The sequence below is a fragment of the Trachemys scripta genome, chromosome 14, assembly GCF_013100865.1.
Source record: "Trachemys scripta elegans isolate TJP31775 chromosome 14, CAS_Tse_1.0, whole genome shotgun sequence".
Taxonomy (NCBI): domain Eukaryota; kingdom Metazoa; phylum Chordata; order Testudines; family Emydidae; genus Trachemys; species Trachemys scripta.
The window spans coordinates 36,785,730-36,811,462 of record NC_048311.1 but is presented as its reverse complement, the minus strand read 5'-3'; the positions used below and the strand labels follow the sequence as shown (position 1 = coordinate 36,811,462).

The window sequence follows — 25,733 nt, the reverse complement described above, 5'->3', positions numbered from 1 at the left end:
GGTTTCAAGAGGGGGAAAACCTTAAGCCACAAGGATTGAGATCCCCAGTCATTGACTGGAGCCACCCTGAATATGGACATTGGACTATTTCTAAAAGGACTTTTGGCAACTACAAGCTCACCTCTGCTATGTATCTGAACCTCCAGAATTGAATTCAAGTCTGTATGTATATTGATCTTTTAACCAACACTTTCTCTTTAATTTTTTAATAAATTTTAGCGTAGTTAATAAGAATTGGCTATAAGCCTGTATTTTGGGTAAGATCTAAGTTATAATTGGACCTCGGTATGTGGCTGATCCTTTGGGATTGGAAGAACCTTTTCTTTTATATGATGAGATAAGATTTTCAGTAATCATCATCATATCTGACAGGTGTATCTGGATGGAGGCCTGAGGCTGAGTACTTTAAGGGAACTGCGTTGTTTGGACTTCTGAGTAACCTGTATGGTAATATAGAAGTTGTTTTGTGCTGGCTTGGTAAATCTAAGTATTGGAATATCCACCAGTGTTTGGGGTTTGTCTGCCCCGTTCTGTTTGTAGTTCACCCTAATTGAGTGACCTCAGCTGGCTCCCACGGGCAGCTCCGTCACAGTAGGAGTGACGGGGGGTGCAGGAGTTAGGGGAACAGGAGGGGATTGCAGGGGTTGGGGTGATGGGGGCACAGTGCAGATGGTAGGGGTGCAGGAGGGGGAGTAGGCATAAGGGGGCACAGTGCACAGGTTGGGGGGAATGGAGGGTGGGGAGCCCATGAGGGACCAGGGGCACGACACCAAATGCAAGTTTGCCAGTGTGCCATTTTCCCTAAAGCCGACCCTGACTGGGGAGACCATACCATAAACCCTGCTGCTGTGGGGGTGAGAATTGGGTGGTTCCATTTGGTATATGTATTAGTTTTCGTTTTTTATAGGTTATTTGATTATCACAGTAATTAAAGCCATTATAATCTGTTGATTGTCGGGCGATGTGCCATAAAATCCAGGTATTCCAGATTGCAAACATCTGTCACACAGTTTAATGGCTGGTGTCACACACGGGCAGGTTTGGAAGGTGAGAAGTAAAGTGACCCAAGTAGCTCTCTCCCGAGCACAGCTGGACAATCCCTGAGGTACATGTTTATATGAAGCACATGGCCCAAGGTGCAGGCTGGAGAGCAACATACTACAGTAGGGTCCAGGCTACCATCCTAGTCACGTACACAGATATCCCCAGTGGTGCTGGATTGGCACAGGCAATTTAGGGGGGAAATATCCCATGTGTGCCTTCAAAAATCACAGCTGGGAAATTAAAGGGAAATAGACAAGAAGAATGTTTTATGTGTTTCATTGACCTTAAGTAAATGTCAGGTTTAAAAGGAGCAGAGAGGGAACTTTCATCACCAGAACACAGGGTAAAAACATCCACAAATGTGAAGTGTTGTTCTGAAAGCCACTAAAGTGGAAACACTGTCCATGAACTTTGGGGTAGAATTAATGTTACAGTCTCACTTTAAGAAACATTTTATACATCTCCATCTCACTCTCTTTTTCCCTTTCCTTTTCCCTTTTCTCTCATTTCATCCAGTTTTACCCATTGTTTTCTCTAGCACTCCTTCTCCAGCTGTTTATTTCCCTGAGTCTCCCTAAGACTATGTCTACAGTAAAAAGAACAGGAGTACTTGTGGCACCTTAGAGACTAACAGATTTATTAGAGCATAAGCTTTCGTGGACTACAGCCCACTTCTTCGGATGCATATAGAGTGGAATAAATATTGAGGAGATATATATACACACATACAGAGAGCATAAACAGGTGGGAGTTGTCTTACCAGCTCTGAGAGGCCAATTAAGTAAGAGAAAAAAAACGTTTGAAGTGATAATCAAGATAGTCCAGTACAGACAGTTTGATAAGAAGTGTGAGAATACTTACAAAGGGAGATAGATTCAATGTTTGTAATGGCTCAGCCATTCCCAGTCCTTATTCAGTCCTGAGTTGATTGTGTCTAGTTTGCATATCAATTCCAGCTCAGCAGTCTCTCGTTGGAGTCTGGTTTTGAAGTTTTTCTGTTGTAATATAGCCACCCGCAGGTCTGTCATTGAATGGCCAGACAGGTTCAAGTGTTCTCCCACTGGTTTTTGAGTATTATGATTCCTGATGTCAGATTTGTGTCCATTAATTCTTTTGCGTAGAGACTGTCCGGTTTGGCCAATGTACATGGCAGAGGGGCATTGCTGGCACATGATGGCATATATCATATTGGTAGATGTGCAGGTGAACGAGCCCCTGATGGTATGGCTGATGTGATTAGGTCCTATGATGATGTCACTTGAATAGATATGTGGACAGAGTTGGCATCGGGCTTTGTTACAAGGATAGGTTCCTGGGTCAGTGGTTTTGTTCAGTGATGTGTGGTTGCTGGTGAGTATTTCCTTTAGGTTGAAATATGTCTACAGTGTGCACCTTACAATGGCGCGGCTGTGCGGTGAGGTGCGCTGTGTAGCTGCTCTATATTGCCAGGAGAGAGCTTTCCTGGCAACAAAATAAAGCCACCTTGTAGAGAGGGTTCGTCGGGCTTCTTCCCTCTCCGGGGCAGCGGGGAACCACACCACCTCCTTTAGTCCTTGCACGGCCCCTTGGGGAAGTGGTTGGGCCACAGGAGTCCTGGCTCAAGTCATCCGGCAGTGGCTGAGCACACACAGGTAAGAGTTAGTGGATAACCAGCCCAGGCCCTAGGTCAGGGCAGGGCAGCGATGAGTTCAAGGCTCAGGTCCTTAGGCAGGGGCTGAGCAACAGTTTATATAGTGAACAGGCCCAGGCCCTGGCTCAGGGCGGGCAGTAAAGGGTCACAGCTCAGGCCGGGGCTGAGCAAACACAGGTAAATAGCACACCCAGGCTTCCGGCTCCGAGGACCTGGGAGAAGGAGAGACTCCCATCCACACGTTGGGTGGCAGGGGGGACACAGACCTTCCCACTCCACTGCATCCCAGCCCGGGGCCCTAGCAGCGGCCAAAGGCCCGCTGCTGTGTCAGTGGGGATCCTGGCTGCAACACAGTGACATGGGCTCTGGCAGTGCTGCAGCCAGACTAGGGTCGGCTGCCCCTGGGCTACTTCCACACTCCCCCTCTGGGGTACCTGGATCAAGGTGAGGTCCTCAGGGGGGGTCAATCACTATTGGATCCTCGGGGTAGCTGGCGAGGGGTAGGCTCGGCAACTCTCCCACACGCTGGTCCATGTTGAGTACTGGCCAGTCTCCAGGTCCACAGCTGGTTGCTGTAGTCTCCCCAGCAGGAGCTGGGCCCGAGGCATCTGGCCTCTCCAGCAGCTGTCTCTGGAGTAAGCTCTGAGGTTGGGCTCTTATACTTCCTGTACGGCCTCTGACCCCCTGGGGGGCGGGCTTGGAGTGCTCTGGCTCCACCCACTCTGGTGTCTGGCGGAGCTCATCCCCCTCTGGGGTGGCGGGGAACCACACCGGCTCCTTACACACCTCTAACGAGGGGCAGTAGCGTTGTCACTGGCAGCACGGCTCTCGCCAACATAGCGCTGTCCACACCGGCTCTTTTTGTCGTTATAACTTTCATCATTCAGGGCAGTGTTTTTTCACATCCGAGTGACAAAACGACGAAAGTGCCAGTGTAGACATGGCCTAACTCACCATTTCTCAAATGCGGCCACCAGGGGGTTTCCTGCCACCACAACAGCTTCCTGGGCAGTGATGGGGGGGGGGGGGGTAAGCATCGGCCCCTCCTCCCTCCCTCCCTCCCTCCCTCCCTCTTGCTCCTGGATGCACCACTCTGCACATCTCCGGAGACAGGTGGGGCACAACACTGAAGGAGCAAGGTGAGTTCTTTACCTTGGAGCATGGAATGCGGGGACTTAGTGGGGCTCGGACTTCAGCCCTGGGGTGGTTGGGTGGTGGGGACTTAGGGAGCCTGGCTGCAGAATAGAGCTCCACCCAGAGTCCAACCTCTAGCCGCATGACAGCAGCCTCCGATCTCTGGCTCTGGCTGCGTGGAGCCAATCCCCAGTCCCACCAGCAGCCGCTGGCCCCAATCCATGCGCTCCAACTCCAAGTCCTAATCACTGACCCCAGATGCTGGCCCCAGGCGCCGACCCTGAGCTCCAGCGGCTCCTGGCCCTGGGTGCAGATCCCCAGCTCTGGCCTTGGGCTCCAGCGGATGCTTTCTCTGGATGCCAACCCCTAGCCCTGGCTGTGTGGCAACAGGTGCAGACCCTAAGTGCCAGCCCCAAACCCTGGTGGCAGCCAACCGCCAGCCACGCGCTCTGACCCCCAGCCCTGGCCGCTGACCCCGGGCACGGCTCCTAGATGTTGATCCTGGGTTCCGGCAGGTGCTGGCCATAGGCGCCTATCCCCAGCCCCAGATGCCAGCCCCGGATGCAGATCCCCAGCCCCGGGAACGCAGGAGCGGGACCAACCCCAGGCTCCGGTAGGTGCTGGCCCAGGACACTGACTCCTAGCCCCAGCTGTGCAGCAGCAGGCGCGGACCCCAGGCGTCAACCCTGGGTGGCAACCCCCAGCCCCAGTTGCACAGCAGTTGGTGCTGGCTCTGGGGTGCCAACCCCTGGCTGCATGGCAGTGGGTGCTGATCCCCGGCCCTGGCCACACAACTGTGGGTGCTGACCCTTGGCTCCCGTGGGTGCTGGCCCAGGGCGCCGACCCCCAGCCCCAGGCTCCAACCCACATGCGGTGACAGTGGTGGGACCCTACATCCATCGCCACGGCCTCTGCTGACTCACCCTCCACCCTTCCATCCATCCTCCCTGGCCCCCACTGCTTCACCCCCCACCCATCCATCCAGGTCTTAACTTGTCAGGACTTGCTGAGGTCTGGTCTATACTACCCGCCTGAATCGGCGGGTAGAAATCGACCCCTCGGGGATCGATTTATCGCGCCCCGTCGGGACGCGACAATCGATCCCCGAATCGGCGCTCTAACTCCACCAGCGGAGGTGGTAGTAAGCGCCGCCGACAAAAAGCGGCAGAAGTCGATTTTGCCGCCGTCCTCACAACGGAGTAAGTCGGCTGCAATACGTCGAATTCAGCTACGCTATTCACGTAGCTGAATTTGCGTATCTTAAATCGACTCCCCGCTGTAGTGTAGATGTACCCTGAGAAAAGTGATATTAACAAACATACAAATATCACTTTTCACAGCATTATCTTCATTATTGAGCCCTCAAAAAACCCCCTACATAAATACATTACAATGATTTGGATGTGTACGTGTGCATATTTATTTGTTTTCCCTAAAGTTAATTAAGCATTTTAGGAAAAAGTGTCAGTGCGGCCACCAGCAAGAGCCACACTCTGAGGCCATCAAAAAATTTGTTGTGAGAACCCCTGGCCTAACTCTGCTCTAATCCATGTCACAGATCATTCCATCTGAGATGCCCAGTTTCCTCTGATGAATTTATCCCCTCCCCTCTCGGTGTCTGCTGAGCGTTTCCCTTCTCAGGATGGTTTTGCTTTCACTCTTCTCATTTCAGCTTCCCCCATTTTCTCCAGGCTTCTCTCCTTACTCTTGTTTTACTTTATTTTCACCTTTTCCCATTTCATTTCTTCTCTCCCTTCTGGTGAAACCTGCCCTGTACCTGACTCTCCTCTCTGCACAGCCACCTCTTCTTCATCCAGGTGACATCTCCCCACTCCCAACTCCATTTCTCCACAACATCCCTTCCCTGGGGGCCTGTAGATCACACTCCCCCATCCCTGGGTCTCCCTCTCCAAGGCTTTCTGCTGCTGTGGAGCCTCCAGTTTCTCCCCAAACCCCCAAATCCTAATTAATGTAGTCTGTGTCCCTGCCACCCCTGCATCTGCCTGTCCCCAGTCCAGCTGTTAATTCTTCCCCCAACCCCACATCACTTCTGGCCCCTACCCCGCCCTCAGTTTCGATCCTGCAGCCCCCACATGTGCCCCTCAGCTCCTTCTGCAGCTCCAGAGGTTCTTCCCCCTCCCGTTCCCATCCCTGGTGTTGCAGGGAGGACCAGCTTGGCTTAACAGTGAAATCTTTGGTGAGCTTAAACAGAAAAAGGAAGCTTACAAGAAGTGGGAACTTGGTCAGATGACTATGGAGGAGTATAAAAATATTGCTCGAGCATGCAGGGGTGTAATCAGAAAGGGCAAAACACAATTGGAGTTGCATCTAGGAAGGGATGTGAAGCGTAACAAGAAGGGTTTCTACAAATATGTTAGCAACAAGAAGATGGTCAGGGAAAGTGTGGGACTCTTAATGAATGGGGGAGGCAATCTAGTGACCAACGATGTGGAAAAAGCTGAAGTACTCAATGCTTTTTTTGCCTCCGTCTTAACAGACAAGGTCAGCTCCCACACTGCTGTCCTGGGCAACACAGTATGGGGAGGAAGTGAACAGCCATCAGAGGTGAAAAACCAGGTTAAGGACTATTTAGAAAAGCTGGACATGCACAAGTCCATGGGTCCAGATCTAATGCATCCAAGAGTGCTGAGGGAGTTGGCTGATGTGATTGCAGAACCATTGGCCATTATCTTTGAAAATTCGTGGAGATCGGGGGAGGTCCCGGACGATTGGAAAAAGGCAAATATAGTGCCCATATTTTAAAAAAAGGAAGAAATAGAACTAAAGACCGGTCAGCCTCACTTCAGTCCCCGGCAAAACCATGGAGCAGGTACTCAAGGAATCCATTTTGAAGCACTTGGAGGAGAGGAAGGTGATCAGGAACAGTCAACATGGATTCACCAAGGGCAAGTCATGCCTGACCAACCTGATTGCCTTCTATGATGAGATAACTGGCTCTGTGGACATGATAGATCTTTACTTTAGCAAAGCTTTTGATTCGGTCTCCCACAGTATTCTTGCCAGCAAGTTAAAAAAGTATGGATTGGATGAATGGACTATAAGGTAGATAGAAAGCTGGCTAGATTGTCGGGCTCAACGGGTAGTGATCAACGGCTCGATGTCTAGTTGGCAGCCGGTATCAAGCAGAGTGCCCCAGGGGTTGGTCCTGGGGCCAGTTTTGTTCAACATCTTTATTAATGACCTGGACGATGGGATAGATTGCACCCTCAGCAAGTTCATGGATGACACTAAGCTGGGGGGAGAGGTAGATATGCTGGAGGGTAGGGATAGGGTCCAGAGTGACCTAGACAAATTGGAGGATTGGGCCAAAAGAAATCTGATGAGGTTCAACAAGGACAAGTGCGGAGTCCTGCACTTAGGACATAAGAATTCCAAGCACCGCTACAGGCTGGGGACCGACTGGCTAAGCAGCAGTTCTGCAGAAAAGGACCTGGGGATTACAGTGGGTGAGAAGCTAAATATGAGTCAGCAGTGTGCCCTTGTTGCCAAGAAGGCTAATGGCATATTGGACTGCATTAGTAGGAGCATTGCCAGCAGATGGAGGGAAGTGATTATTCCTCTCTATTCGACACTAGTGAGGCCACATCTGGAGTATTGCGCCCAGTTTTGGGCCCTCCACTACAGAAAGGATGTGAACAAATAGGAGAGAGGGCAACGAAAATGATCAGGGGGCTGGGGCACATGACTTATCAGGAGAGGCTGAGGGAACTGGGGTTATTTAGTCTGCAGAAGTGAAGAGTGAGGGGAGATTTGACAGCAGCCTTCAATTACCTGAGGGGGGTTCCAAAGAGGATGGAGCTTGGCTATTCTCAGTGGTGGCAGATGACAGAACAAGGAATAATGGTCTCAAGTTGCAGTGGGGGAGGTCTAGGTTGGATATTAGGAAACACTATTTCACTAGGAGGGAGGTGAAGAACGGAAATGGGTTACCAAGGGAGGTGGTGGAATCTCCATCCTTAGACATTTTTAAGGCCTGGCTTGACAAAGCCCTGGTTGGGATGATTTAGTTGGTGTTGGTCCTGCTTTGAGCAGGGGATTGGACTAGATGACCTCCTGAGGTCTCTTCCAACCCTGATATTCTATGATTCTATGAAGGGGGGGGGGCTTCCTGGGGCCACAGAGATGAGGTATGGGGGAGAGGTGGGGGTTGGATAGACAGGGGTGCACAAGAGGCATAGAGATGAGCCAGAATGCTGGGTAGATGGGAATCCCCCAAGTCATAGAAATTAGGATGACTGTGGCTAGAGAAGCCCATTTTTTCATCCCAAGTTTCATTCCCAGTGGGCTTTTCCTCCCTATGCCTCAGTCACACTGTCTGACCCAGGATCCCCAGAGTCCTCCTGTATCATAGAGGACAGTGGCAAACAGGCTGCACAATCCATGGGGCAGTGATGAGATTGGCTTCTCTATCTGACTCACTCAATGCTCTCTATGGTTTGACAGTCCAGGGGCTGCACAGAGTTGAGACCGGAAGCAACCTCCAGGGTCAGAGAGATGGTGTGATAGAAAGTCCACAAGGAGAGGTCATAGAGACTAGGGCGTGTGAGGCTAGATAGGCTGATTTCAGGGTCCCAGTGGGATATTCCCCCCACCCCCCACCCGTATCTCAGGGACACAGGCTGAGCCAGGATTTTGACCCCACCCAGAGCCAGGGTCGGATTCTCTCGCCAGGGACGGAGCCCAGCGGGAAACTGAAGATCGGGGCCTCGTCACCAGCATTGATAAATGTCACCTGCCCCCGGTCACAGTCCAGACAAACCCGGATCCTGCTGGGGAACCAGCCCTGGGGCAGGGGGGTCACAGGGAAAGTGAGAGCCCGGAACTGACCGCAGTACCACTCCAGGGCCCAGATCCCCGCCTTAGAGCTACGGTTGATCACTCCCTTCCTCTCCACAGACTCTCTGGCCACCCCCACAGCCCAATATGGCCCACTCCCCACATCTACCTCCCAGCAATGTCTCCCCGAGGTGAATCCCTCACAGCCCAGCACATAGGGCAAATAGTCAAATCTCTCAGGGTTGTTGGGCAGTTGCTGCCGCGTGTCTCCCCATCTCACACGTTTCCGATCCTCAGACAGGACGAGGTGGGGCTGAGCCGTGTCTGGATCCAGAGTCACATTCACTGGGGAGAGAGAATCAAGAGCGTTAGGGGCAGAGCTCGGCCCTGGGGGAGGCTGGGACCATTTCTCACACTCCCCAGCAGCCCTGATCAGCCCTGGATCCCAGGGAGCTGCCTCTGTCCTGGGCACCTGAGACTGAGCAGAGATGTCAATGCAGTTCCTCACTGTTTAAAAGGAGCCACTTAACTGGTTTCTCATTTGTTTGCAGAGGCTTCAGCTCCCAGCTCCCCCTGCTGGGGCTGCTCCATTCCCATCATCAGAGACACAGCCAGGAAGGTGTCAGAAGCTTTTAGTGAGGAGGGAGCAGAAGAGGGAAGTACCAGCTTTAAACTGCAGAGGTGACCTCCCCTAATGCAGCCTCCACTCCCAGGCCAGAGAATAGAGAGGAAGATGCAGCGCTGGGGAAGAGCCACTTAAGTCCAGAGAGTAGGAGGTGGCATTGGGTGAGGTAGCCCCAGCCCAGAGAGAAGGGAGGGGGCAGCATCAGAGAGCATCTCCCCAATCCATGATAGAGAGAAAAGCTCCAATGGGAGAGCCCAGCCCTGCCCAAAGGAAAGGTAGGATGTTGGAGAACAGTGATGGGGGAGACCAGAGGCCCTGACTTTGTAATTTTCCAGGGGAGTGCTTGACCCCTCACTCCGCCCAAGACCCCGACCCGACTCCACCCCTTCCCCCGAGGCCTCACCGCACCCCACCTCTTCCCGCCCCTGCCCCGCCTCTTCCCACCCCCGCTCCGCCCCATCTCATCCCATTCTGCGCCCTACCCCCAAGCGCACCCCGCCCTACCTCCATCCCCTCCCCCAAGCCTCCTGCACACCACAGTAGGCAATAGGCACTGGGAGGGAGGGGGAGGAGCTGATTGGCAGAGCCACAGATGGGTGGGAGATGCTAGGGGAAAGGCCCCCCGAGCACCCACAGAGTCAACGCCTATGGGGAAACCCCCTCAGCCAGGATAACAAAGAGGGATGTGTCAGTCCTCAGACGAGATAGCGCTCTTCTAATTCCTCTCAATATAATACTAAAAGTCCTGTCAATGTCTATGAAAACGCCAGGGTGTTTGGATGCTGCTCAAGGAGAGGTTTTTCTTCATCAGCATGGACACGAACTCAGCACCAATGTTGGTGTCAGGATTGTTTGTGTGACTTCAGCTTGGGATTGCCTCACTGTTCAATGTGTTTATTTTTAGGGTTAGAATGACAGAATATCAGGGTTGGAAGGGACCTCAGGAGGTCATCTAGTTCAACCCCCTGCTCAAAGCAGGACCAATTCCCAACTAAATCATTCCAGCCAGGGCTTTGTCAAGCCTAACCTTAAAAACCTCTAAGGAAGGAGATTCCACCACCTCCCTAGGTAACCCATTCCAGTGCCTCACCACCCTTCTAGTGAATAAGTTTTTCCTAATATCCAACCTAAACCTCCCCCACTGCAACTTGAGACCATTACTCCTTGTTCTGTCATCTGCTACCACTGAAAACAGTCTAGATCCATCCTCTTTGGAACCCCCTTTCAGGTAGTTGAAAGCAGCTATCAAATCCCCCCTCATTCTTCTCTTCTGCAGACTAAACAATCCCAGTTCCCTCAGCCTTTCCTCATAAGTCATGTGCTCCAGCCCCCTAATCATTTTTGTTGTTGTGTGTGTCATGGTCGCTGTCGGTTTGGTTGGTAACTTTAGCTACAATCTCATGAAGATGTTTTCTCTGGAATCTCACCCTGTCTGTGTGCTCCTTCGGATTCCCCTCTTTTTTTTTCCAGTGCAGACGGCAGAGTGTCTAGAGAGGAAAAGGGAAAAAAAGCCGAGATTTCAGGCTTTCATATTTTTAGCAGCATTCCCACACTGAACTCCTAGAGCTGGGTTTTCATCATGAAAGAGAAACAGACCAAGAGGCCCAGAGAAACACTCAGCTATTTAGTAAAAACTAATCTGAAACTTTCTCTTTCCTCTCTCATTCAGACATCTCAAAGAAATGGAAGCCTCACAACCATCCCAGAACATACAATCTCGAAGAGAGATTTAATTTCCCCTCATCATCCCCTCCCACCCTTCAGACTCCACTTGGTTTCTCTCATTCATTTACTGCATTTTGTTGTAACCTAGACCCAGATCACGCAAAGACTTTAGAGTAAAAATAACTTTTCCCACTTTAGTCCCTTAGACGCTAACAGGATATTGAGAGTTTGCAAAATCCCGGCTCTAATTGTGAGCTGTTGGGTCTGTTTACTCAGCAGAGCAGCACGATGGGGCCCTCATCCTCCATAGGCAGAAATAGAAATAATAATAAAATCATTTTATCCATGTGGAAATTGAGGCAGGGGAAGGTTGGCTCCATGGGCCAGATTCACCCCTGTACCGGCAAAAGGAGAGAGGGGAGGGGCCATTTGTGACTCCGCTGTTCAGTGGCTGCAGGGGCCGGTGCAGACCTTGGCCCAGGCTGAGGAAGTTCTGAAGCAGCCAGAGTTACAGCCCTATGACAATGGCCCCGTGTGTCTTGCCCAGTGTGCAGAGTGTCACAGGCCCAGCTTTACACTGCCCACGTCCCTCTGTCCCTCGTCCACCCCCCTCCCTCTTCCACCCGCCTTCCCCCCTCCCCCACCCCATTCCCAGCCCTCTCAGGAACACGCCTTGTGCCTGCAGCCGCTGGGGAGGAGGCACAAAAGGCTCCTGTGCTGGAGGGATCCCTCACCGTGGGGGAGGGGCTTTCTCCTTCCCTACAGCCCATGTGCCCAGACTAGCTGCCCTACGGGACCAGAGCCCAGTGATGGGCTGGGTCCAGATTTAACAAGCAGCCTTTAATTTACAGTCCTGATCTTTAGACACCTGGGGCCTGGTTCTCGCAGGGGTTGGGCACCTGCAGTTCTGGAGGCTACACAGCTCTGGAGCACCTGCCCTGCAGTTAAATTAGGCCATTTTTACTAAATTGGGGCTTTAATGACTAACCTTTGGTAAGTCATGAATTAATGGGAGACATCCTGATGCCTGGGGCTCTGCTACATCTGCTCAGAGTATCTGTTTTCCACTAGTTGTTAGGTTAAGTATTGAGAATTGGTACAAGGGTCATTTCTTATGCAGCAGTTTGGACAGACGGAGATTGTGCCTTTGTATGACTGACCTGGCTTTGGCCTGGTGAGCAGTTTGCTTGACATATGGGAAATGTTGCCTTAAAAGACCTTATTATTAAGTGATATGTTTCTAAGTCACCATGTGGGACAAAGAGATGTTTAGACCACACAATGTGCTTAAGGACAACAGACACCCAGAATGTTGTGCCAAGGAGCAGTTAGCAAAGTCCGAAAACCCCTATGCGGAGACAAGGGTCATAGTGAGCTATGCATAATCAGTGGTAAGAGACCAATCAGAAAAGAGAACAATAATATGAAAATAGCTTGGATAGCAAAAGCCCTGCCACTTAAAAAGTTCATGTATGTGTATTTTATGAGTTATATAAGATACTTAATATTCATAACACTCAAAGGTGATTGGAGAAGAACTAATAAATATATAATCTGGATGTGCATTTTATGTCAGACAGTGTAAGGGGTAGTCAGAGCTTCATAGGAAAAATCCCTGTGACCCGCCTACGCCCCAGGAGAAGGTTACAGGACAGTACTTCTTTCAGTATAGCTGTCATTTCTTACTTTAATATCAATTGTAATTGCAAGGCACGCTTGTCGTACAAACAAAGCTTTGAATTAATTAACCTGAGTGACTTGGACCCCAAGTGTGTGGCATTCAGACCCAACAATTAAATAGATCCATCATCTAAATATGAATCTTTCTGCTAGAGTCATTCTCCTCCCATAGTCTCAGAGACTTAGCCCAATTTTCCATATTACATCCCTTCTAGATACCTTTGAACTTCCTCAGAGTCTCCATTAGAGCAACAGTTTTCTGGGAGAAATCACTGAGTCTCACTTCCAGTTCAGGAGAAATCTCCTCTGGCTCCTGGAACTTCCCCTTCTTGCGGCTGGACAGAAACAATTTCATGTGATTATATTTCACTTAGTCATTCGTAAGTTCTTGTTAGTGAGCTGCTGCTCTAATGGGCCTGGAGTTAGAATTCCTCTACTTTTCTCAGCCTCAGAGCAGGTGCGACACAGCCCATGGCCGTGCAACATTCCCACTTAAGGTCCCATTAATATTCTTCAACTCTGGCAAGGAGAGACTAGCTCTCGGGATAAAAGAGGGTTTGAGTCTCCATGGCCAATACACTCCATGGCCTCCATGCTCTGAGGGATAGGAGGTTCCCATTTTAAGTGCTGTAGAAATCTGTCCACTAGGAACCAGACTGAAGCACCAACTTCCCCCTCCCCAGTTCATTCCACACAGGTCTCCAAACAGTCCTCAGGTGGGAAAGACTCTTGACCACTGCTGCCCAGGTCTGAATGGTACCCAGTGCCCCAGCAGTGACAGGCCCGTATTCCACGCCCGCAAACCTGAGACAGCCAGTCCCCCAGTATTTTGACATCTCTAGGAAATACTTGAGGTGAGTCCTTCCCACTGAATGGGAAATTCCAGAGTCTTCTGTACCAGGGTGAGAACCTCAGGATGAAGTTGATCAGAAAGATTTGTATGCAAAATGTGACCTTTCCCACACATTTTACTGTAGCGCCCTGGGGGGATTCGGTGCTAACAGCATCTCCAAACTCTTTCCCAGCTTTGTTAAGTGGGAGTGGGAGCGAGAGAGAGCCACATACCTACTGAGGGTGCTTCTGACATCCTAGAGGAGAGAAATAGAGAGAGAGAAAGAATTTCAGTGCCACCTGACACACACTTTAATTCCAAAGAAGGGATTTAGCAAGTATGGGGAAAAGAGGCCCTGCTCTGGCTCCAGGGCCATGGATTCCCTGAGCTAACGGGGCTTTTCCATCTCTAATATCAATGTGTCCGTGAGTCTGCAAAGAACAATAGTCATTCACATTTCAGGAATATACACACTGAGTTACACTGTGGTCTCTGACTGATGCACTCCCATGCCCATGTTTTAGGAGCAGTCCTGTCCCTATGGTGGGATCTGGAGTATTTCTAACTCATTCTCACCTGCAGGAATTCATTTGCTGGCTTCTGATACTTCCCCTCCATCTCACTGATCAGCTCATTGAGATGGGAAATCTCCTCTGAGAGTTTGGTGATATTTTCTTTTTGTATCTTCACTACTTCCTTGTCCAGCTTCTCCAGCTGGGCCAGCAGGAGTCGCTCTTGTTTCTCCAGGAACCACCGCAGTTGCTGAAATTCAGACACAATCTTCTTTCTCTCGGTTTGTGTCTTTCGCTGTAAAAATATAGGGAAAGGGCTGGTCAAGGACATGAATAGAGCCAATGGTCCTTTCATGGAGTGCTGAGTTGTGCAGGAAGGAGAATTTCTTTGTAAATTCTAAGTCATAGAATATCAGGGTTGAAAGGGACCTCAGGAGATCATCTAGTCCAACCCCCTGCTCAAAGCAGGACCAATCCCCAACTACTTTTTTGCCTCAGATCCCTAAATGACCCCCTCAAGGATTGAGCTCACAACCCTGGGTTTAGCAGGGCAATGCTCAAACCACTGAGTTATCCCTCCCCGCATAGTCTATAGGCCCATTTGACACTGAACAATATCTTGTCATCACTAGAGAGAGGATTTTTCTCACACCTTTCCATTTGGCCCCACAATCTCATAAAGGGATGTTCCCACATCTGACATGGTTTGGATAGTGCGTTATCTATGGCCTCGGAGATGGAGATCCAAAGCAGCAGGAGGTAGGACTCAGTACTAGGGGACATTTTGAGCACAAAATTTTTTTCCCCAGGGAAAATGCAGCTTTGTTGATACTGAAACTTTTCATGAACGCCTGACAATACCCCCCATTTGTTTTGTTACAAAAGGAAATAAATGAAAAATCAAAACATTTTCTTGTTTTAATTTTTTTCCAGGATTTTAAAGTTCAAATTACTTTTTGTTTGAAATATTCCTTCTTTTTATATAATTATATATATTTTTAAGGAAATGGTTAAAATTGAAACAAAACATTTTGATTTTGTGAAAAGGAAACATTTCGTTTGACCAAGAAAAAGTCAACTTTATGATTTGCTGAAAATGTTATAAAAAACAATTTTCAGTTCAGGCCATTTTTTTTTTTTAAATATCCAGCCAGGGAAAAAGATCTGGTATGTACCCAGCTCTGCTCAGAACCACATTGACAGAGACGGGGGGTGGAGGAGGGGGAACAAAAAGAATGAAACTATGACCCAAAAAACCGAAGACTCAGGCAAAGACCCGTGCATTAGATACATTCAGTTCACATTGGGAAGATTTTTAATGACAGCCACAAAAACTGGAAATTAATTCATTAATTGAAATGAAAGCTTAGAATCTGAAGGGGAATATGTTGCCCTTTTCTAGGGAGAGGATTTTTCGGGCCCTCTGTAGGGTTGTGTGCATGTGCGCACACACACAAAATCCCAGGATCATGAAGCTACAAAGCAATCATTCACAAGAGTGAAATGTGAAGGACATAAGCTGTAATAAAAGATAAACTATAATTAACGAGAAACTGATTTAAGAAATAAGTGGGGTGTGAGCTGTAGTGAAAATAAGGAAGTCATAAGGACTGTAAAACAACATCCCTGGACAGCACCCTCAGGCATACAAGGGGAATGACAGGAATTGTGAAATTGTCAGAGTGCAAAGGGACTGTAAACCAGAGAGAAGCAGAGGGATAGTTGTTCAGTCAAGAAACCAAGGGCTGGTATACACTGGGGGGAGAAATCGATCTAAGATACGCAACTTCAGCTATGCGAATAGCGTAGCTGAAGTCGAAGTATCTTAGATCGAATTACCTGGGGGTCCACACGGCGCGGGATCGACGACCGCGGCTCCCCCATCGACTGCGCTACCGTCGCTCGCTCCGGTGGAGTTCCAGAGTCGATGGGAAGCGCGTTCGAGGATCGATATATCGCGTCTTAACGAGACACGATATATCGATCCCTGATAAATCGATTACTACCCACCAAATTGGCGGGTAGTGAAGACGTACCCCAAGACATCACACCCAGGAATACGTGGCCTTATTTAAACTGGAGCTCAAAACAGTAAACAAAGATTTCAGAAGAGGATTCCTCAAGTTACAACTAAACATACTCCAAACTCTGGGCTGACAGAGGCTGAAAACTGTGAAACTGCAGAGTGACCGTGTATCAGTCGGGGTTTGTTCTAGGTCATTAGATTTCTAATTCAAAATTCTGTTAGTTCATAAATATAAGCTGTTACCTATAAAGTGAGTTTAATGACTATAATTGTAGTTAACCCATAATAGACAAGAATAATAGTTTACAGTAGTTTACGGCCGTGGTTTTCAGGATCCGCACCTGGCCAATCAGAGGGGAGCCAGGAGTGCCATTTGGCCTGGGCCTCAAGCTCAAAGGGGGCCTCAAATTTAGACACGTTAATTTTTTGGCATTTGATAAGTTTCGCAACTTGTCTTTATGTGCAGCCCTATTGGACCAAAATGTGACACACTCTCTCAGCTTAGAGCTGTAAATTTAAGCAAATAAGAGAGGTGTGATTTGGTAAAAGACATACTTTTTTTTGTTAACTGATATAGATTTTGTCATATTAAGTAGTTAAAAATGTCATAAGTATTAATAAAAATATATCGGTTCTGATGGCACAAGATTAGACTGTGATGAACGTGTCCTCTCAGATCAGCTGATTATAGAAACAAACCACTACTAGTGGCTGGTGCTGGATCAAGTGCATTTTGAAAGGTAGAGAACTGTTACATTTTAGTGTTTTTATAGTTTTATGTCTAGTTGACTAAGGAATTGTGTGTGAGAATTCCTCATTATTATCTTCCTATGGTAGCTAAAAGAGGTGATTGGTTGGTTGGTTGAGCCATCATCATAGGTTTTCATAGTCTATAGGCCCACATTCAAGGTGAAAATTTGTGAGAACAATCTTGTAGAGTGAGTTTCATGAGGACACGTTTGAAATTTTTGGACTTTATCCCTCTGTCTGTATCCGTGTCTGTGTTTACGATATATATGCCATCTCTTTGTCTTCAGCTCAGCCTGTTATATTATACTTTGCGTGCTTGAGTTTTGATTCGGTGATAAGAATAATAACTTGTCTGTTTGATTTTGTGTTCTTAATTAGTATTCCTTCGTTGAGTATTTAATCTTGACTGAATTCTCTACAGAAACTAATAACTGGAAAAAACTTCTTGAGAGCATCCTGAATGTCATCCTTTTTCTTTCTGCGCAGGGATTGGCTTTCTTTGGTTCCAGTCAACGTATTGGTGATCGTGCAAATGGAAACTTTCTAGGCATAGTTGAGCTCCTCAGCAAATATGACCCACTTTTATCAGAGCATGTTAAACATGTTCGAGAATCGCAAGAGAGTCAAAAACACATGCAAGTCCATTATCTCTCCACACGGATACAAAACGAGTTTACTGAGCTATGTGGGTCTTTCGTACAAACAACAATTCTTGATGAGATTCGAAATGCCAAGTGTTTTTCAATCATTGTTGATGCCACTCCAGATTGTTCTCACAAGGAACAGACTACTATGGTTATTCGATATGTTAACATTGTAGACAGCTCAATATTTTCAATTGAAGAAAGGTTTATTTTGTTTGATAATTTCACGAGAAAAACTGGAAAAGAAATTGCTGCTCGAGTACTAGCAATTCCATAAGGTTTTAAGTTAGATTTTCAAGTCTGCATTGGTCAAGCCTATGACAATGGATCTAATATGGCTGGGAAGTACAAAGGTGTACAAAAACAACAAGGAGTCCGGTGGCACCTTAAAGACTAACAGATTTATTTGCCCATGCATCTGAAGAAGTGGGGTTTTTACCCACGAAAGCTTATGCCCAAATAAATCTGTTAGTCTTTAAGGTGCCACTGGACTCCTCATTGTTTTTGTGGATACAGACTAACATGGCTACCCCCTGATACTTGACATGGTGAAAGGTGTACGAGCAGTTCTGTTTGAGCATAATTCAAACTGTATTTTCTCCAGCTGTGGAAACCACATGCTAAACCTTGTAGTTGTTGACTGTGCTGAATCATGCAAGGAGGCAATTACTTACTTTGGAACTGTTCAGCAAATGTACCATCTCTTCAGTAGCAGTCCACAAAGATGGGAAATTCTGAAGCAATATCTTCCTGTTTCACTGCATGGGATGTCCAATACTAGATGGTCTGCACAGATTGATGGTATTCAACCAGTTGCGCAGCATTTGAATTCACTGAGAAAGGCTTTAAATGAGCTTCAATCTCTCAATCTCACTGCACAGGCTCGACCTGAACTTCAGTCTATTGAGAAGCATTCTGATGTCATGTTGTGTAACTGCCTGTCCTCCTTACCAAGTTCCATATCCTCCTCACCCAGACGCCCAAAAACGCGGGGGCGGGGGAGGCTCCAGGCACCCTGCCACTCAACTCCAGGGGATGGCCCAAGCAACAGAAGGCTGTCATTCAAACAGCTTTGATTTGTAGTGTGGCTACAATAAGGAATGTGGCCTTGTCTTCTCCTCCTCCCCTACTTCACTCCGTTATCAAATCCTTTGTACACCCAGGATTCCTTTTACTAGTCAGCGTTGTCAGTGATCTCAAGTTTTTTTAATAAATAAAGAATGAATGGATTCAGAACAATAGGGACTTTATTTCCTGTGCCAGCTGTGGTCGAAGGGGGGGAGGGGGAAGAGGGATTGTCTTACAGGGAAGTACATTCACCAAAGGGGGCGGCTTTGCATCAAAGACAAATACACTCAACTGTCACACCGTAGCCTGGTCAATCATGAAACTGTTTTTCAAAGCCTCTCTGATGTGCAGCGCGCCTCAGTGTGCTCTTCTAATTGCCCTGGTGTCTGGCTGTTCAAAATTGGCCGCCAGGCGATTTGCCTCAACCTCCCACCCTGCCATAAACGTCTCCCCCTTACTCTCACAGATATTATGGAGCACACAGCAAGCAGCAATAACAATGGGAATATTGGTTGCGCTGAGGTCTAACCTACTCAGCAAACTGTGCCAGCGCCCTTTTAAACGCCCAAAGGCACATTCTACCCCCATTCTGCACTTGCTCAGCCTATAGTTGAACTGCTCCTTACTGCTGTCCAGGCTGCCTGTGTACAGCTTCGTGAGCCATGGCATTAAGGGGTAGGCTGGGTCCCCAAGGATAACTATTGGCATTTCAACATCCCCAACAGTAATTTTCTGGTCTGGGAAGAAAGTCCCTTCTTGCAGCTTTCCGAACAGCCCGGAGTGCCGAAAGATGCAAACGTCATGCACCTTTCCTGACCATCCCATGTTAATGTCGGTGAAACGGCCCTTGTGATCCACCAGTGCTTGAAACACCATTGAGAAGTACCCATTGTGGTTTATGTACTCTTTAGCAAGTAGGTCCGGTGCCAAGATAGGGATATGTGTTCTGTCTATTGCCCGACCACAGTTAGGGAACCCCAATGCAGCAAAGCCATCCACTATGCCCTGCACATTTCCCAGAGTCACTACCCTTCTTAGCACTTACCCTTCTTGATTGCCCTGGCTACTTGGATCACAGCAGCCCCCACGGTAGATTTGCCCACTCCAAATTGATTCCCGACTGACCGGTAGCAGTCAGGCATTGCAAGCTTTCACAGGGCAGCCGCCACTCGCTTCTCAACTGTCAGGCCAGGTCTCATCTTGGTATTCCTGCACTTCAGGGCAGGGCAAAGCAACTCACAAAGTTCCATGAAAGTGCCCTTACGCATGCAAAAGTTTTGCAGCCACTGGGAATCATCCCATACCTGCAACACTATGCGGTCCCACCAGTCTGTGCTTGTTTGCTGGGCCCAGAATCAGCATTCCACTGTACCAACATGCCCCAATGCTGCCATGATATCCCAATTGCCACATCCCGTGCTTTCAGGAACGTCTGTGTCCATGTCCTCCTCACAATCTTCCTCATGCTGCCGTCTCCTAGCTAGGCTCTGCACATACTGCAGGATAATGCGCGAGGTGTTTACCACGCTCACAACAGCAGTGCGCAGCTGAACGGGCTCCATGCTTGCCATGCTCTGGCTATGCACGATCGACTGTATAAAATCACGTATTAAAAATCGACTTCTATAAAACCGACCTAATTTCGTAGTGTAGACATGCCCTAATTTGCACCCTTTGGGGGTTTCTTTGGCAGTTCAACAGACTGAATAATGAAGATCTACTTTCTGCAGCTGAACAATTTCAGCAACAGTACAACAAAGAAATCTCAAAAGATCTCAGTGACGAGGTCATCTTCCTCAAATGAATATATTCCACGAACTTTAAACTGGATTGCGAGCCAAAGGAATTGCTTCAAGAAATACTCAAACTTGGACCCTTAGGGGTGTTTCCTAATATGATTGCATTGCATACTTTTGTCAGTTTGCCTGCATCAGTGGTTTCCGGTGAACGCACCTTCAACATGTTGAAGCAGGTAAAGAACTATCACTGTTCAACTATGGGACAACAGCATTTGAATGGGTTTGCCATGCTTAATATCAACTGTGACATTGCACAAAAGCTAGATTTTTCCTCACTAATTAGTGCATTTGCACAGAAAAAGCCTAGAAGAGCATTTGTTAAATAAAAAAAAAATATTCTAATGATGTCTCACTTTTTTTTTTGGTGCCTTATTTTGTTTTTATGTGCATCATTTTTTATTTTTATTGTGACTAGGGGTTCAAAAGCTGGAAGTGGCCCAGGCCTCTCTGGACCTCAGAGAGGGCCTGGGTCTGCAGACAATGTCTAAGGGGTTTGCAAAAGACTGAACAGAATTCAACTATAGACAAAGACAACAGATTTCCAAAGGGGTCTCTGCACCTCCATTTGAAATTTCCTGACGGATCCACAAATGCAAAAGGTTGAAACCCACTGGTTTATGGCGTAAGCCTAAGTAATAATTCTGTGAAAACAACTGATTTTGATTTACTTTTGATTATTCCCCACTTAACAGATTTCTGCTTTACCCCAAACTGATTGAGATAAAACATAATTGGGCCTCTAGATTGCCCCGGCCTCCCCTTATTGCTCTGATTCAGAACGTCCCTCCATCCAGTTTGTTACAAATGCAGGTTAATGATGACGGGCACCTACCAGGTATTCCTGGATTCTCTTCTCTCCTCTCACTTTACATCCCAGAAGCTTTTCTGTCTTTTCCCTCAGAGTTTGCAAATGGTCCTGAATCTGTTCCTGAAGAAACAGAAAATGATTTAAGTGGCGTTATTTTTACTTTTAGGAGGAGGGTGAGAGCTTTTCCAGCACAAGCAAGCAAGCAAACAAACACTCTACTGATGACTGGAGAACCCAGTAGGTTTATGATATCAGAGATACCAGGGAAGTGGAATCATATTAATAGACACTGGGAGTATTTTATTTTCAGACTCTGAAATTGTTTGACCTTGTTTCTTCATTGATTTACACCAACATGAAACTGGCATCACATTCTTGGACATGTCAAGTGGCGGGGGGCCTCACGAGGGAGTGGAGGAAGGTGACGAGCAGCAGGAGGAGCGGGCCTCGCAGGGGAGGGCAGGTGGAGAAGAGGAGGGATGCAACGAGCAGCAGGTGTGGGGGGCCTTGCAGCGGAGGGGGTGGAGGAGAGTGTGACAGGTTGGATCACAGAAACCCCCTTGGGAGCTGCCACCCGATGTGCAAAGACTACCCCTGCTTCTGCTTTCCCTGCCAGCTCAGGACTCCAGCACCCTGTCTTGCTGAGCCAGAAACTCCCGTCTGGCTCCAGACACAGACCCAGGGTCTGAATCACTTGTCCCAAAGCTGCAAGTTTACCTGAAAACAGCTCGCAGTAGCGTGCTTGTCTTTAGCACTCAGATGCCCAACTCCCAGTGGGGTCTAAACCCAAATAAATCCGTTTTACCCTGCATACAGCTTATGCAGGGCAAACTCATAAATTGTTTGCCCTCTATAACACTGATAGAGAGATATGCACAGTTGTTTGCTCCCTCAGGTATTAATACATACTCCGAGTAAATTACTAAATAAAAAGTGATTTTATTAAATACAGACAGTAGGATTTAAGTGGTTCAAAGTAGTAACAGACAGGACAAAGTAAGTCACCAAGCAAAATAAAATAAAATGCGCAAATCTATGTCTAATCAAACTAAATACAGATAATCTCACCCTCAGAGATGTTTCGGTAAGTTTTTCTCAGGCTGGACACCTTCCAGGCCTGGGCACCATTCTTTCCCCTGGTACAGCTCTTGTTGCAGCTCAGGTGATAGCTAGGGGATTCTTCATGATGGCTCCTCCCCCTCTCTGTTCTCTCCCCCCTTTATATATCTTTTGCATAAGGCGGGAACTCTTTGTCTCTCTGGGTTTCCACCCCCCCTCACTGGAAAAGCACCAGGTTAAAGATGGATTCCAGTTCAGGTGACATGATCACATGTCACTGCAAGACTTCATTACTCACTTGCCAGCACACACATATACAGGAAGACTCACAGGTAAATACAGCCATCTGCAGACAATGGGAGTCATCAAGATTCCAAACCATCATTAATGGTCCACACTTTACACAATTACAATAGGCCCTCAGAGTTACATTTTATATTTCTAGTTTTAGATACAAGAGTGGTACATTTATACAAATCAGATGATCACACTCAGTAGATTATAAGCTTTGTAATGATACCTTACAAGAGATCTTTTGCATGAAGCATATCCCAGTTACGTTACATTCACTTATTACCGTATTTTCTCTAAAACTATCTCAGTTACATTATATTGACTTATTATCAAGTTTTTATAAAACCATATAGACTGCACAACGTCACAGAGAGGATGGATGCGGTGACTGGCGGGGGGGCCTTGCGAGGGAGGGGGTTGGAGGAGAGAAGGGAGGCAATAAGCGGCAGGTCGGGGGGCCTCGTGGCAGAGGCGGTTGGAGGAGAGGAGGAACGCGATGAGCGGCGGGGACCTCCAGACTGGGGATGTGGAGGAGAGGAGAGACGAGGGACTCAGCCAGGTAGCGGCTGGTGTTGGGGGCTTCAGGGAAGGGGCGAAGCAGGGACGGGAAGAGGCGGAACGCAGGCAGGGTCCCACGGTTCAGGCGTCCAGCTGTGGGCCGGCGGCAGCTGCGTAGCCTCTCCTGGCCTATTATACCTGCCGTGTATGGGAGACTGAGCCATAGACTCCCCCTCGTGCCTGATGCCACTCAAGCACCTAAAACATTCTCCATAGAAAAGTACGAGCATTTAAGTCTGCACCATGGAAAATGGACAGCTTTGATATCTGGAATGGTGGTAGAGTTGCCAACTTTCTAGTTGCACAAAACCGATCACCCTAGCCCCCCCCTTCCTTGGGCTATGGGTTCAGGCAGGAGATAGGGAGGCAGGAGGGATTGAGGGATCTAGGGTGCAGCCAGGAATGAGGGGTTCAGGGTGTGGGAGGGGGCTCTGGGCTGGGGCAGGGTTTGGAGTGCAAGGGGAGGTGAGGTCTTTGGGCTGGGGGTGTGAGCTCTGGGGATCAGGGGGTTGGGGTGTAGGAGGGTGCTCCGGGTTTGGGGGCTGTCAGGGCTGGGACAGGGGGTTGAGGCTTGGGGTTGGGGCCGTGGGCTTACCTCGGACAGCTCCCGATTAGCGGTGCAGCGAGGGGGCTATGGCAGGCTGCCTGCCTGTCCTGGTACTGCACTGTGCCCCAGAAGCAACCAGCAGGTCCCAGTCCTGAGGGTTGGGTGGGGAAGTCAGGGCCAGGAGGCTCCACGCGCCACTCTCACCCGCAAGCACCGCTCCCCCACAGCTCCCATTAGCCAAGCCTGTGCTTGAGGCGGGGACAGCACGGGGAGCCCCGTGGCCCCCCTGCCTAGAAGCTGGACCTGCTGGCTGCTTCCGGGGCGCGCACGGTGTGGTGCCAGCCAGGACAGGTAGGGACTAGCCTGCCTTAGACCCTCAGCACCGCCAACCAGACTTTTAACAGCCGGATCGGTGGTGCTGACCGGAACCACCAGGGTCTCTTTTCAACCAGGTGTTCCAGTAAAAAAACGGACACCAGGTCACCGTAAATTATGGCCACCCATTATGACCTAGCTATTGCGATTCTAGTGTATGCAAACACAGTCCTCTTTACTGATCCCCCACTCCGGTTCTTTCTTTATCCACTTGCAGCATATTGTCTTAGACTGTGACTGTGAGCTCTCCTTGCCTGACTTGTCTGAACAGTGCCTGGCACAATGGGCCCCTAATCTCTCATTGGGGCCCAGAGATGCCACTGCAATAGAAATCAGCACCTTTTATTGATTACAAATTATCATTAATGTCAAGATGGAAACCTTCATGGGTACAGGCCTAGGACTCTCTCCCCATGGCCTTAGGAGACGTGGAAGAGGGACGATGCCAGTCACAGGGTGGCTGGCCCTATAAAGGGAGAGGGGTCTCTGCCCCACCTGTGACATAGCCAGTTCTCCCCAGGTGGGGACAATGAAGGAGTGGTGACCGGGGGATCATGTGATCCAATCATGCCTGGGGTAGGTAAAACAGAGGCCTTTGGAGAGCCAGAGGGAGGAGCCCTGTTTAGAAGGCGGAGGAGGACTTGGACCTTCCTCGGGGTGATAAGGCCGAACTCCAGACTAGAAGTCCGGAGAGTCACTGCTGGGAGAGCAGGGGTGCTATTGGCCACAAAAAAAGCCTTTGTGGCTTCTATCTGGGATCCTCGAAGGGAAACTGAGTCAGGGCCTCTGCAGAGCTACCCCAGGAAATGCTACGTTGCCCTGCTGCTGCCCCCTTCCACCCAGTCCCTGCTTCCTTCAATCCCACCCTTGATTTTATCAGGCAGACTCCACTCCAGTGCCCCCCGTAAATCTCATGAGGCTCTGTAAGCCTCCTGAGAGCTCTGCAGGAAAAGGGGAAGGGAATGTGTGCCAAGAGGACAGCCCCAGCTGCACTTTACTGCTCCCTTGGTCCCAATGGGAGTAGGAGCACTCCCCCACATACCAACGTGTTAGCCTGAGGGACTGAGGCGCACAGGATGTTTATCGAGGTCCACACTTCACCTGTATGAGCCTTTGGAGGATTCCCAGTTGCTGGGAAACCTATTTAGGCCTGAAATCCCTTATTCCTCTCCAGTGGAGGCTCACTGAGTGGCTGTCTGGAGCTCAGGGAAACTCTAATGCTGGTAGAAGTTTCCCCAAGCCTCTCGCTAGCTATAAAAATAACAGTTGGTCATTTCCTACCTTGAATTCTTCCACAGCTTCCTCTGCAGGAATGACGGTGTGATCTCTGTGTTGCTTGGATCTGTCACACACCAGGCAGATGGGGATTTCATCCTCTTTGCAGAACAGTTTTAGAGGCTCCTTGTGTTTCTCACACAGTCTCTCTGATTCCTTCACTGTCTGCAACCTGAATTCTCTGGCTGCTTCCACAATATTCCTGAGCTGCCTGTTTGGCCTGAGGTTCCTCTGGGGAAAGATCTCTCTGCACTGAGGGCAGGAAATGTCTGTAGCGAATCTCCCCCAGCACTGGGTGATGCAGGCTCGGCAGAAACTGTGATCACAGTCTAGAGACACCGGATCTTTAAAATATTCCAGACAGATGGGACAGGTCACCTCATCCTGGAGAGTTTTTGCTGGATTCGCAGCAGCCATGGCTTCTAGTGCAGGAAAGAGACCAGAAAGGAGTTTAATTTCACTTCCTTCTCAAAATGGGCTGACTGAACTTGACATAGTCGTTAGGCTTTCTCGGTGCGGTCTCATGCTGTTTGTCTTTTGTGGACTGTAATGAGCCTTTGAATGAAGTCTGATGGGTACAAATTGACACTAACTCCTCCAAAATGTTGCAG

At 48.7% G+C, this 25,733-nt stretch overlaps 2 protein-coding genes across 2 annotated transcripts in view; both read right to left on the bottom strand.

Annotated features, from left to right (window-relative positions):
- The window catches only part of LOC117886991 (zinc finger protein 445-like), a 731,357-nt gene that overhangs the window by 80,709 nt on the left and 624,915 nt on the right, over positions 1 to 25,733 (bottom strand). The window lies entirely within an intron of this gene.
- LOC117886958 (zinc finger protein RFP-like) lies at positions 7,831 to 25,673 on the bottom strand. Its single transcript, XM_034789147.1, has 7 exons — positions 25,129 to 25,673; positions 21,039 to 21,134; positions 13,984 to 14,214; positions 13,641 to 13,663; positions 12,795 to 12,910; positions 10,658 to 10,717; positions 7,831 to 8,950 (listed from the first exon to the last, which is right to left on the bottom strand). The coding sequence occupies exons 1-7, from the start codon at positions 25,537 to 25,539 to the stop codon at positions 8,436 to 8,438; spliced, it is 1,452 nt and encodes a 483-aa protein (XP_034645038.1). The 5' UTR covers positions 25,540 to 25,673; the 3' UTR covers positions 7,831 to 8,435.